Genomic DNA, 13931 nt, shown 5'->3' on the forward strand with positions numbered 1-13931 from the left:
GCCCCGGGGTGAGGGCCCGGGTGTGGGAGGAGCGGGGCTGCGGCGGATGAAAGGCTGGGTGCGCGCCGCGGCCTCTTTTGGCTCCTGTGCTTTGTTGTTGGCGTCACAGCAGTGGCGACTGGAGTTGACCCGGTACCTGGGGTCCCTGATGTTCAAAGCAGTTGAATTCGCCCAGGTTACTCAGTGCCAGGCACATCGTAAACAGGCAGAGCGTGCTAAGTCGCTTCCGTCGTGTCCGACTCTGCGACCCTGTGGACTATATAGCCCTCCAGGCTCCTCTGTCCATGGGGATTCTCCAGGCAAGAGTACTGGAGTGGGTTGCGGTGCCCGGCTCCAGGGGATCTTCCCGACCCAGGGCTCGAACCTGGGTCTGCTGCATTGGCAGGAGATTCTTTACCACTAGCACCACCTGGGAAGCCCGAAACACTCAATACGTGTTAGCTACTATAATGTATCAAAAGCGTCATCTTTCCTCGCTAATATCGCTACAGCAGGGCGAGTTTTGTCCACTTATTACTGAACAGAAAATGAACCTTGATGTTCACTTGCCCGAGAGTAAGAAGCACAGTTGGGGTTTTGAACGCAGAGTACTCAGACTGCTTGATTGCACTGAAGAGTTGATTTTGAGGAGGGTGTTGCCACTCATTAGCAAGCTCGGCTGTCTGCGCATGTGTTTCTTGGTCTATACCATGGGGTCGCTAAGAGTCGGACACGACTGAGCGACTTCACTTTCACTTTTCACTTTCATGCATTGGAGAAGGAAATGGCAACCCACTCCAGTGTTCTTGCCTGGAGAATCCCAGGGACGGGGGAGCCTGGTGGGCTGCCGTCTATGGGGTCGCACAGAGTCGGACACGACTGAAGCGACTTAGCAGCAGCAGGATGAAGATAATAATTTCTACCTAACAGGACTCACCCATCCATTCATTCACTGGACCGGTATTTGTTATTAGATCTTGGTGCTAGGCAACAGGGATGCAGCAGTGATCAAGACCTGTCACAGTTTTCTGTCTGGAATGTACAAACTGGTCAGTTTTGTGGCAGGTACAGTGAGGTAATTTTGTGCAAAAACTTTGTGAACAGTAGCACTCTAAATGTAAGAGGTAGGTGAGCAGGAGAAAGGAAAGTAATAGAATCTCAAAAAGAAAGGGGTTATTTATTAGGAAGCTCCAACGTATGAGAGAGGTAAGGCCTCATTGAACGTGCACGGTTGACTGGACAGGTATAGGCACAAAAATCTATTAAGAAAATGGTTCTCTGCCTGGAACAATAGCTGAGTATTGTAATTTTAAAGTTTACCGGGATTTGAATACCCCTCAATGGATTGGTGGGGTTATCAGTAGGCAATAGTTGAGGAGAAATAAAGCAAGATTTTAAAGAGATGTACTAGGTCAGGTAATTATTTTTTAGAGGAATGAGTTTTTTATTCAGATTTTTGAAAAACTTATTTTCTGTTGGGTTATAGTCGATTAACAATGTTGTAGTTTCAGGTGAACAGTGAAGGGATTCAGCCATACATACATGTGTATCCATTCGGCCCCAAACCAGGAGGAATAAGATTTCAAGCTACTTGAGGATAACCATCTTCTTTTTAAGTTACTGTGTACCATTGCTTCATTCAGCCTATGCCTAGTATGTAGTAGGTGCAGTAAGTCCCCATTATACAAACCTTCAAGTTGTGTACTTTTCAAAGATGCGAACACACATCTCGTTCCAGCAAGGAACCAGAACATGTGCCATCAATGTCAGGCATGAGTGAAGTTGCAGCTTGCTCTTTGTCTCCTGTTGTTGACGATCCTTCAGCTCTACCATTTTCCGCCTCCTCTAAGGAAATCAGTCCTGAATATTCATTGGAAGGACTGATGCTGAAGCTGAAACTCCAATACTTTGGCCACCTGATGCGAGGAACTAACTCATTTGAAAAGACCCTGATGCTGGGAAAGATTGAAGGTGGGAGGAAAAGGGGACAACAGAGGATGAGATGGTTTTTGGATGGCATCACCAACTCAATGGGCATGAGTTTGAGTAAACTCTGAGAGTTGGTGAGGGACAGGGAGGCCTGGTGTGCTGCAGTCCATGGGGTCACAAAGAGTCGGACACGACTGAGCAACTGAAGTGAACTCCCTCCTCCAGTCACTAGCTCTTTTTGCCTGTTCACTTGATGCTAGACCCTATATGCCAGCTGTTGTACTATACTACTGTACTTTTCAAGGTATTGTACTGTAAGATTACAAATGTTTTATTTTTTGTGTTTGTTTTTTATGTATTATTTGTATGAAAAGTCTTCTAAACCTATTAGAGTACAGAACTATATAGCTGATTTATGTTAGTTGGGTACCTTAGCAAACTTTGGGCTTACGAACACATTCTCAGAATGGTACTCTTCATATGTAGGGGACTTACTGTATTCAGTAAATGTTGAGTTGAAAAATGGAAGGGTCTTCAGCAGATCAGCTTTTGAAATCTTGCTGTGGAACAAGGATGTTGAATTTATTTATGCTAATTTGTATGGTATGTTTGTCTAATTAGGAGACGCATTGTGGTTCCTGACATAAAATTAAGTAATGAAATCAAATGGATTTATGACTATTTGATGAGCTAAAGATTAATAAGTTGTGAAGTTTTTCAAAGGCTAGAGAAAACAGTAAGTGTAGGGAACAGAGAAGGTATCAGAACTTGTGTCATGTTGATTTTTTTTTTTTTTTGGTCAGCAAATCTCTTAGTAATGAAGAAAACTTGAAATTATTTGGGAAGTGCAACAACCCAAATGGCCATGGGCACAATTACAAAGGTGAGAGAAAAACTGATGAAATTTTAGCCCTTTCAATAATGATGAATGACTGTTGAGCAACTGGGGTCCTAATGAGTAAGAAACTTTATGGACAGAGCATGAAAGCTTTGAGTCTTGAATGAGAAAGTAAATGAAAGTTCAAAATGAAAACATCTGTTGCCTTAGTTGGATGTATCTTAAGTTATAGATGAAAACAGAATGGTTTAAATAATTTTTTCCTTGGCCTTCGAGTACATGACATTCCTTTGGCACTGTTTTTTCTTCTAATTAGGTATTGCTAAGGTCAATGTTAAAATTAGATTGTATTCACTCTGTAAGTAATGACTGACAAAAAGAGAGTATTGGCTCAAGATGTCCTGTATGACAGGAAAATAAGTTGGGTCTAAAACTTTGACAGCAGTATTCTAAGGAGGTAATTATTTTATGCAAGGACAAGAGACTTGTTTATTGAGATACAGATGATATAAAAAAAAATAGCTGTGTAAGCCGTAGAGTATCACAGCAAATGATATGATGGAGTAAAAAGACCAGAAAAGATGTCAGAATATTGGGCTTTCATGTGTAGTTACTGTCTCTTACTTGATCTGTATCTCTAATTCTGTTTGCTCACTTATACCTAATGGTGTTTCTGTGAAGCTGAAAGAAATATGTAAAAGTCATTAATTTGCAAAGCACTCTGATCATCAAGATCTTTCAGAAGTTTCACTTTTTAAAAATTAATTAATTTTAATGGGAGAAGAATTGTTTTACAACGTTATGATGGTTTTGGCTCTGCATCAATATAAATTGGCCACAGGTATACATTTCTTCAAAATTACTTGTTAATCTACAAATCATTGCTATATGCTGTGTTTACATTTTTATGAGTAAAGGGACAAGAATTTTAGGCCCGGTAATAGTTTGCTTGCTCAGGAAGGTAGGAGCAGCTCAGTGTGTAGCTGGAGTTCTTCCTGTACATTTTCTACTTTTATAGGCAGTGATTAAGCAGCATCTTGAAGTAGAGATTCCTTCCAAGTACATCATAAGCAGAATTTATACCCTTTTTGGCCTTGGCTAAGCACTCTTACGTTCCTCTGCCATGGTCAAACTGCATTAGTTGATAAAAAGATCTTAAGTGAAAGAACAGACGTTGTTGGGGGGTGGGGGGAATGCAGCTTTGTAGAGCAGAGATCTAACACCTAATTTATGTTGCTAACTTGTGTTTGGATGTTAATCTGTTGAAAGTCATGTTGGAAAAAAAAAAAAGAAAGTCATGTTGGTTTTTTGGTTATTTTGTTTTCTTCCCCATAGTTGTGGTGACAGTACATGGAGAGGTACGTGCTGAACATGTCTGTGGTTTGTGCAGATTGCTGGGCCCTCTTTCAGCCACAGTGATGGATTCTGTGTTGAAAAGTTCTGTTCAGATTCGTGTTGCTTCATTGTTGGTCTTTGTGGATGGTGAGCTGCTGCCATTTCAGGCCTTTCCTCTCCCAAAGCATCATCCGTCATGTGCTGTATGTGGACAGGTAGAAGGGCAGTGCAGTGGAAAGGGAGCCTCGAGTACTTGGTGTTTCCATGCTGAGATGGATTGTCTCGGGGATGAAGGCATTGTGGGACCAGTTTCTGCACATGTTGCAGTCTTTAGTAATTTACCAGAGGTTAAAATATGAAGAGCATACTATAGTAATACTCACCTTTGTTTATTCTTTAGGTTGATCCTGTTACAGGAATGGTCATGAATTTGACTGACCTCAAAAAGTATATGGAGGTAATGGCATGCTGGATACTATTTTGTGCTGTCTTCAGAATATAATATTTGATGGCCCCCTTTTCACTTTCCCAGCCAGGTATCATCAGAGGTCCTGTGACCTGGCAAGTGGAATTGGGTGTGGGAATGAGGTAGTATTAATAGTTGGAGGAGCTTCTCTCAGTGTTCTCTAAAGGTGTTGGGATGACTGAATGGAAATTAGTCATGGTTGTATTACAGTGATAGGAATGAATGTAGTGTGCTCATCTTGTCTTCTTTGTTGACATATCCTGATTTCCTCTGTTTAACAAATTCTTCCCTTCTTTCAGGACACAGCTTTATCCTTGAAGCTTTCTATTCCTGAAATCGGTGAATTTTCCTTACATCTTTAATCACAGATTTTAATACTATCCTGTTTTATTCACTCCAGCTTTACGATAAACTCACTGGGGCAGTTGATGATAGGGATAACAAAAAAGAAGGTTTTCAGTAAAAGACTTACTGCTTATATCATTACAGAATTCTTGGATTGTAAGAGACTGTAGAGGTCATCCATGCCAGCTTCTTCCTTCCTTTGACTGAGATTGAGAGATACTGACTAGTTAACCTCCCCTACTTGCCCTCAGTCATGTAATTAATCCTTTGCAAAGTTGGGAATTAGATTTCCTTCCATCCAGCTTTGTTTTTATTATGCCATCATTTCACCTGTTTGTTTTGCTTCAACTTTGCTCCTTACTTTTGTTTTAAAATTTGACATTTGTTTAATTAAAACTGTTGTTATGAATAATCGTTACTTCTTTCATGTTGCTTATCTTACATATATGTAACAAGTTTGCCTGCTTTGCATCAGTCTTTGAGCTGAGCACTAGGAATCCAGTGATGAATGAGACATAACTCGTAGCCACAGCGTGCTCACATGACTTTATAGCAGGTAAAGAACACTCAGTGTTAAGTGAGTGTTGGTTGAATAAATGAAAAGGAGAATGAGTGAGTGAGCAAACAGTGCTGTGCTCAAAGTACTTTAGGAAAGCTATAAAGACAAAGTTCTTGCAAACACTAGTGACATAAATATATATACATGAAGGTTTATAAGAAACACCCTAGGCAGGCATACAGCGAAATACCAGAGGAGAAATTCTCTGCACTTTTTCCCCATCTTTGTGTACTTGAAGGATGCTGCATACCACATACTTTAAAAGTGGCTTATGACATACAGAGACAAATTAGAAAGAGCCCCGTAGAAGAGGTCTCAATGGAAAAGTTGGGATCTGAACAGGAGTTTTCAGTTAAAACAAAGATTAAACAAGGATTTATTTTCTTGATATCCATGTGGATATCATTTATTTTAAAGTCTGTTTGGTTTAGGACTTACTCTTTTTATATGATTCTGATTTTTCTCAGAAAACGATTGTTATTGTTATTATTAATGTACCTTCTTAGAACCATACCATATGGAAACTTAGATTGTTCTACAAATTCTTTCTTTTTAATTGAAGTGCAGTTGATGTATAATATTATATGTTATGGGTGTACAGTATAGTGATTGACAATTTTTAAAGGTTATACTCCATTTATAGTTGTTATAAAATATTGGCTGTATTCCTCATGTTGTACAGTATGTCCTTTTAGCTTATTTTATATGTAATAGTTCATACCTCTTAATCCTCTATCCTTTTATACCCTTCCTCCCTTCTCTCTCTCCACTGGTAATCACTAGTTTTCTTCATCTAGTTAGTCTGTTTCTTTTTTGTTATATTCACTAGTTTATTAATTTTTTAAGATTGCTTAGGTTTTTTACAATAGCTAAAAGTAATACAAAAAGTGAAGTGAAAGAAGTCACTCAGTCGTGTCCAACTCTTTGCTACCCCATGGACTGTAGCCTACTAGGCTCCTCCATCCATGGAATTTTCCAGGCAAGAGTACTGGAGTGGGTTGCCATTTGCTTCTCCAGGAGATCTTCCCGACTCAGGGATTGAACCTAGGTCCTCCCGCATTGCAAGCAGACACTTTTACCATCTGAGCCACCAGGGAAAGTTTACAAAGAATAAGGCAATTACAATTCTTGCCATTGACAAAAATGCTGTGTATAATATATATAAGTATTAAGAAGCCAGTCTTTGCATGTTTTTAGTTTTCTTTCTAAGAGCCCAGGATCATTGTTAAAGTACTCCTTATGGCAGAAACTCAGAACACCTTACATAATTTCAGTCTTAATCTGCTTTATAAAACATAGTAATCATTGAAAGTGTGTCCTAACTATATTGTGGCATTGTGCTGAAGGTGAGACTGTTAGAGAAAAGTATTTGTGGTAACATTTTGGACAGAATTCAAGAAGTGTTAAACTAAATTCTGAATCACAGAGGCTTGTTATGAGAAAGAACCAGTGAATTCTCTATTTTTTGGTTTCTTACCTCTCTACATTCAGTAATGAGGATATCCAGCCATTATAGAGAGCTAGGCCTTTTTTTATTTTATAACTTTAAACTTTCTGAGATTGTTTTGTAAGACACAAAGTTCTTGCAAGTACTGAATTAGTGATGAGATGATAAGATTTAGAGGCAAAGGTAGGACACTTTGAAATATGATTCATAAATGGAATCAGTGATATTTTCCTTTGTTTTGTCTATAGGAGGCAATTATGAAGCCCCTTGATCATAAGAATCTGGATCTAGATGTGCCATATTTTGCAGACATTGTAAGGTGAGTGACTGTTTTACTTTATATAGAAGAATTTAACATTTTACTTAATTATTGTGTGACTTTTTTTTAGTGTAATGATATCTTTTAAAACTAGAATTTTTATTCTCTGTAAATATTAAACATGAAGTTTTGCTTATTTGTCTTTTGACCTTCTTTCCTTTTCTTCTCCAGCACAACAGAAAATGTAGCCGTATATATCTGGGAAAACCTCCAGAAATTTCTTCCTGTGGGAGTTCTTTATAAAGTAAAAGTATATGAAACCGACAATAATATTGTAGTCTATAAAGGAGAATAACTCTTAGAAATTAATTTCCATCCATATTTGAAGAAGATCTTTATCCCCTTGAACAATTAAGAAGTCATCACCTTACTGTTGCACTTCCACATTGTGTTCTGGAGTCATTGTGAGTGAGTCCTGTTCTAGACTCAAATCTAATTTAAAACCAAGTTTGTAATGTATTCTGAGTGTCATTTAAAGAGTCTTTCATCTGTAGATTAAAATCACTTCAGCAAAATATTCTGGTGTAGAATCATTTGGAAGCAAAAGAAATCTGTGTGTTTTTTTTTTCATTATCTCATTTTTAGTATTCATTTTTTTCTTGGTATAATATAAATGGCAAAAATGTTTATAAGACTGACAGTAGGTGAAAATTATAAAAAATACCAGTGACCACAAAGTCTGAAAACAGACTACATAGTATTTCTAGTAGATTGAGCTCCCTTGATTACTTCTTTTAGGATATGCTAAACGTGTTCCACTGGAAAAGGGAATGGCAAACCACTTCAGCATTCTTGCCTTGAGAACCCTATGAACAGTATGAAAAGGCAAAAAGATATGACACAGAAAGATGAAATCCCCAGGTCGGTAGGTGCCCAATATGCTACTGGAGAAGAGCAGAGAAATAACTCCAGAAGGAATGAAGAGGCTGAGCCAAAGCAGAAACAAGACCCAGCTGTGGATGTGTCTGGTGGTGAAAGTAAAGTCTGATGCTGTAAAGAACAGTATTGCATAGGAACCTGGAATGTTAGGTCCATGAATCAAGGTAAATTAGAAGTGGTCAAACAGGAGATGGCAAGAGTGAACATCGCATTTTAGGAATCAGTGAAGTAAAATGGACTGTAGTGGGCTAATTTAATTCAGATGACCATTATATCTACTACTGTGGACAAGAATCCCTTAGAAGAAATGAATTAGCTCTCATAGTCAACAAGAGAGCCTGAAATACAGTACTTGGGTGCAATCTCAAAAATGACAAAATGATCTCTGTTTGTTTCCAAGGCAAACCATTCATATCAAAATTCATTACAATATCAGTAATCCAAGTCTACGCCCCAAACACTAATGCTGAAGAAGCTGAAGTTGAATGGTTCTATGAAGACCTATAAGACCTTCCAAAACTAACACCAAAAAAAGATGTCCTTTTCATTATAGGGGACTGGAATGCAAAAGTAGGAGGTTACAAGATACCTGGAGTAATAGACAAGTTAGGCTTTGGAATACAAAATGAAGCAGGGCAAAGGCTAACAGAGTTTTGCCAAGAAAATGCACAGTTATAGTGAACACCCTTTTCCAACAGCACAAGAGATGAACCTACAGATAGATAGGCCCAGATGGTCAATACTGAAATTAGATTGATTATATTTTTTGCAGGTGAAGGTGGAGAAGCTCTATACAGTCAGCAAAAACAAGACTAGGAGCTGACTGTGGCTCAGATCATGAACTCCTTATTGCAAAATTCAGACTTAAAGAAAGTAGGGAAAACCACTAGGCCATTCAGGTATGACCTAAATCAAATCCCTTATGATTATACAGTGGCAGTGACAAATAAATTTGATGGATTAGATCTGATAGAGTGCCTGAAGAACTATGGACAGAGGTTCATGACGTTGTACAGGAGATGATAATCAAAACCATCCCCAAGGAAAAGGAATGAAGAAGGCAAAATGGTTGTGTGAGGAGGCCTTACAAATAGCTGAGAAAAGAAGAAAAGCAAAAGGCAAAGGAGAAAAGGTGCAAGCTTTTTCAGTGAGAATTAGCCCTGAATCATCTGGGACAATGCATTGTAAATGAATGTACAGGGACTGGTGCCAGTGCCTTTTGGTAGTGCATGGTGTTCATTGCAGATTTGCTTATTGAACCATGAACTGCTAGTGAACATATCATAGAAGGTAAATAAACTGCTTATGTATATTTGTCTGTTTTCAGACCTTATGGCTACCTGAACAATTTAAACTCAGAAGACTGAAAAATAATCACATGTATTAAACCTTGTTAAGATAATTAGTGTGAAAAGGATATGTTACTCTGTACAGCATCTCTTTACGGAAGTTTTTCCTAGCTTGTTTTGTTCTGATCACTAAATTTACCTGCTTCAAGTTGAGCTGCTTTTGTGGCATTCATCTCTGGTATCTTTCTTCATGCCAAAATCTGCAAGAATATATTTGTTTCTTCCCACAAAGAACAGTTCTCACTTGTGTTCTCATTTGTATTTTAAAACTAAGTTCCTTAAATATAGTGTTCATTTTTCTCTCCACATAGCAACTAGTACACAATGGATTCTTAGAATGTTGCTGCCTAAAAAGAGTAAAAGGACTTGTGCCATGATTAGTACACTAAAAGGATTTTCAAAGGAGTATACTTTTATTTTGGAGAGTTTAACTGCATGAGTTTTACAATAAATTTTGACAGTAATATGATGCCCACTTGATCAGATTTGAATGTCTTTTAGTTAGCACAATTTTTATGTTACTTACATATGTTTCATTTAGATTACTTGACAGGCAGGATAACAATAATTTGGTAAGGCAGTTTATATTTTAATTTTTAAAAAGTCCATTCAAGGTGAACATTATTCCCATTTTACAGATGAGAAAATTGAGACTGAGTTGAGTGTTAAGCTACTTGCCTAAACTAACTCAGCAAAATAAGTAGTAAACTCTTTGATGCTCAGTCTGACTCCTAAGCACAGACTTTAAAACAAAAGATAGTGTATACATTTTAATACTTTTTTGATACCACATTATGCAGATTTGATATCATGTTAAAAAAAACATTTTTTTTTTTTTTGTGGTAGCAGTGTCACTCCAGTTTATTGTGTTCATGAGTTGCTTCTAGAGAACATTTTTCTCCTACTTGCTTTTCTTAGGAAAGTGAGAATTCTATTTACCTACTGTTTATCAGTCTAGTAAATGAGTGAGTAGATGAGTGAATGTTCAAAGATAGGATATAGATTTTTTTTGTCTCCCTAGAACTGCTATCAGAGACCTTATCAAAGTATATTGTAATTATTGCTTTGTTGTCTAGTTGCTAAGTCATGTCCGACTCTTTGTGACCCCATACCTGTAGCTCTCCAGGCTCCTCTGTCCGTGGTATTTCCCAGGCAAAGATACTGGAGTGGGTTGCCACTTCCTTCTCCAGGGGGTCTTCCCAATCTAGGGCTCAAGCCTATGTCTCCATCTCCTGCACTGCAGGTGTGTTCTGGGAAGCTTTACTGTTTTGTTTTTTCACTACCCTGATAACTTGTTGGCAAAATTAAGCAGAATATCATAAATAGTACACAGTAATTTTCATTGATTAAACGAATGGTGTTTGGTAGAAACTGCTGAAATTTTACAATATCTTATACATAGTGGACACACGGTAAATATTTTCAGAATTGAGTAACATGAAAATGTTGAGCCTTGAGTCCTAGTCTGAGTGCTGTTACCATACAGCTTTGTCCCTTTCACCTCAGAGCCTTAGTTTTCCAAAATGAATGTTAGACAGATGTTTTCTGAAGTTTCTCCTGCCTGATCTTAGATTTTATATCTCAATGATTCAAAATACCAAATGGGTATTAATTTAGAGATGGGGAAAGATTATTGTGGGGTGGTGAGGTTTGGAAAAGCTTAGTGGAGGAGGTTAGTCCTGAATGGTGCTTAAAGTGATGAGACAGGGAGGGGGAATGGTTTAGACTTGAAGAGAAAAGGGGAAAAACACTGAAAGGGTAAAATTTTGTAAGTGAGGTTACCAATGTGGTCATGTGCTAAGTGTATTTGGTATATAGTGAATAGATTAATAAATATTTTTACAAATTTTAAATAAAATTAAAAATTTTTATTTTTAATTGGAGGAAAATTGTTTTACGATATTGCGTTGGCTTCTGCCATACGTCAACATGAATCAGCCATAGGTATACGTATATCCCCTCCCTCTTAAACCTCCCTCCCACATCCCACCTCTCTATGTTGTCACAGAACACAGAATTTGAGCTCCCTGTGTCATTCAGCAAATTCCCACTGGCTATCTAATTTTACATATAGTAATGTGTACATTTCAATGCTACTCTCAATTTGTCACACCTTCTCCTTCCCGCACTGTGTCCACAAGTCTGTTCTGTATGTATGCTTCTCCATTTCTGCCCTGTAAATAGATTCATTAGTACCATCTTTCTAGATTCCATATATATGTTTTAATATGCAATGTTTGTTTTTCTCTTTCTGACTTATTTCACTCTGTATAATAGTCTCTAGGTTCATCCACCTCATTAGAACTGACTCAGATTTGTTTCTTTTTATATTGTTCAGTTCAGTAAGTCATGTCTGACTCTTTGTGACCCCATGGACTACAGCCCACCAGGCTTCCTTTTCCTTCAGTATCTCCTAAAGTTTGCTCAAACTCATGTCCATTGAGTTTGTGATGCCATCCAACCATCTCACCCTCTGTTGCCCCCTTCTCTTCCTGCTCTCTAGCTCCTAGCATCAGGGTCTTTTCCAGTGAGTTGGTTCTTTGCATCAGATGACCAAAGCATTCCTTTTTATGGCGAAGTAATATTCCATTGTATATAGGTACCACAACTTTATCCATTCATCTGTCAATGGACATCTAGGTTGCTTCTGTTGGGAAGCCCAGTACAAAATAGCCAGTTGGAGGAAGTCCTTGGGAAAATGGCAAAGGGCCAGAAATACCCTGGCTTGGTGTGCTCGGGCAGAAAAACATCTCCTGCCTTTGGTTATGCCTGGCGCCAAGATTTAATAATAAATATTAAGGATGTTGCTTGAGAAAATGGGTTATGGGATAAGCACATGGGTCACTTAGAGCGCGCTGTCCTTGAAATATTTTTACTGATTAGGTGTTAACCCCGTACGTGCTCTGCTGGCTGTATAAGCTCTTTGTTCCTACTTCTATAAAAAGGCTTGACTGCAGAAATAAACTTGTCAGTCCTTGCAAGAGACTGTCCGAGTGTCCTTCTTTCAGGTTCATTGCTTCCAAGTCCCGGGGAGAAAATCCCCAACAGCTTCCATGTCCTAGCTATTGTAAATAGTACTGCAATGAACATTGGGGTACATGTGTCTTTTTCAGTTATGGTTTCCTCAGGGTATATGCCCAGTAATGGGATTGTTGGGTCATATGGTAGTCTTATTCCTAGTTTTTTAAGGAATCTCCATACTATTCTCCATAGTGGCTTTATCAATTTGCATTCCCACCAACAGTGTAGGAGGGTTCCCTTTTCTCTATGTCCTCTTCAATATTTATTGTTTGTGAGTTTTTTGATAATGGCCATTCTGATCAGTATAAGGTGATACCTCATTGAAGTTTTGGTTTGCATTTCTCTAATAAGTGATATGAGCATCTTTTCATGTGTTTGTTAGCCATCTGTATGTCTTTTCTTGAGAGATGTCTGTTTAGGTCTTCTGCCTACCCTTTGATTGGATTGTTTGTTTTTCTGGTATTGAGCTGCATGAGCTGCTTGTTTGTATATTTTGGAGATTAACCCTTTGACAGTTGTTTCATTTTCTATTATTTTCTCCCATTCTGAGGGTGTCTTTTCACCTTGTTTATAGTTTCCTTTGCTGTGCAAAAGCTTTTAAGTTTCATTAGGTCCAATCTGTTTATTTTTGTTTTTATTTCCATTACTCTAGGGGTTGGGTCATAGAGAATCCTGTGATTTATGTCAAAGAGTGTTCTATGTTTTCCTCTAAGATCATTATAGTTTCTGACCTTCAATTTAGGTCTTTAATCAGTTGAGTTTATTTTTGTGTATGGTGTTAGGAAATGTTCTAATCTCATTATTTTACTCATATCTGCAAAGTTTTCCCAGCACTACTTATTGAAGAGACTATCTTTTCTCTATTGTATATTCTTGCCTCCTGTGTCAAATATAAGGTGCCCATAGGTGTGTGGATTTATCTCTGGGCTTTCTATCTTGTTCCACTGGTCTGTATTTCTGTTTTTGTGTCAGTACCATGCTGTCTTCATGACTGTAGCTTTGTATCATAGTCTGAAGTCAGGAAGGTTGATTCCTCCAGCTCCATTCTTCCTTCTCAAGATTAGTTTGGCTATTTTGTGTCTTTTGTGTTTCCATACAGATTGTGAATATTTTGTTGTTGTTGTTCTAGTTCTGTGAAAAACATCATTGGTAATTTGATAGGGATTGCATTGAATCTGTAGATTGTTTTGGGTAGTATAGTCACTTGCATATTATTGATTCTTCCTATCCAAGAACATGATATATCTCTCCATCTGTTTATGTCATCTTCAAATTCTTTCATTAGTGTCTTATAGTTTTTTATATACAGCTCTTTTGTCTCCTTCAGTTCCGTTCACTTCGCTTCAGTCACTCAGTCATGTCCGACTCTTTGCGACCCCATGAATCACAGCACGCCAGGCCTCCCTGTCCATCGCCAACTCCCAGAGTTCACTCAAACTCATGTCCATCGAGTCAGTGATGCCAT

The 13931-nt window shown here is 38.1% G+C and overlaps 1 protein-coding gene across 1 annotated transcript; it reads left to right on the plus strand.

Moving 5' to 3' along the window:
- The first annotated feature begins 46 nt into the window (after nt 1–46).
- PTS (6-pyruvoyltetrahydropterin synthase) lies at nt 47–8043 on the plus strand. The gene is made up of 7 exons (XM_010830636.1): nt 47–197; nt 954–1044; nt 2622–2791; nt 4082–4104; nt 4482–4538; nt 7147–7217; nt 7389–8043. Exons 1-7 carry the CDS (start codon nt 47–49, stop codon nt 7510–7512), a joined length of 687 nt encoding a protein of 228 aa, XP_010828938.1. The 3' UTR covers nt 7513–8043.
- The last annotated feature ends 5888 nt before the right edge of the window (nt 8044–13931 follow it).

Source organism: Bison bison, unplaced genomic scaffold, assembly GCF_000754665.1.
Source record: "Bison bison bison isolate TAMUID 2011002044 unplaced genomic scaffold, Bison_UMD1.0 scf7180017864518, whole genome shotgun sequence".
Classification (NCBI taxonomy): Eukaryota; Metazoa; Chordata; class Mammalia; order Artiodactyla; family Bovidae; genus Bison; species Bison bison.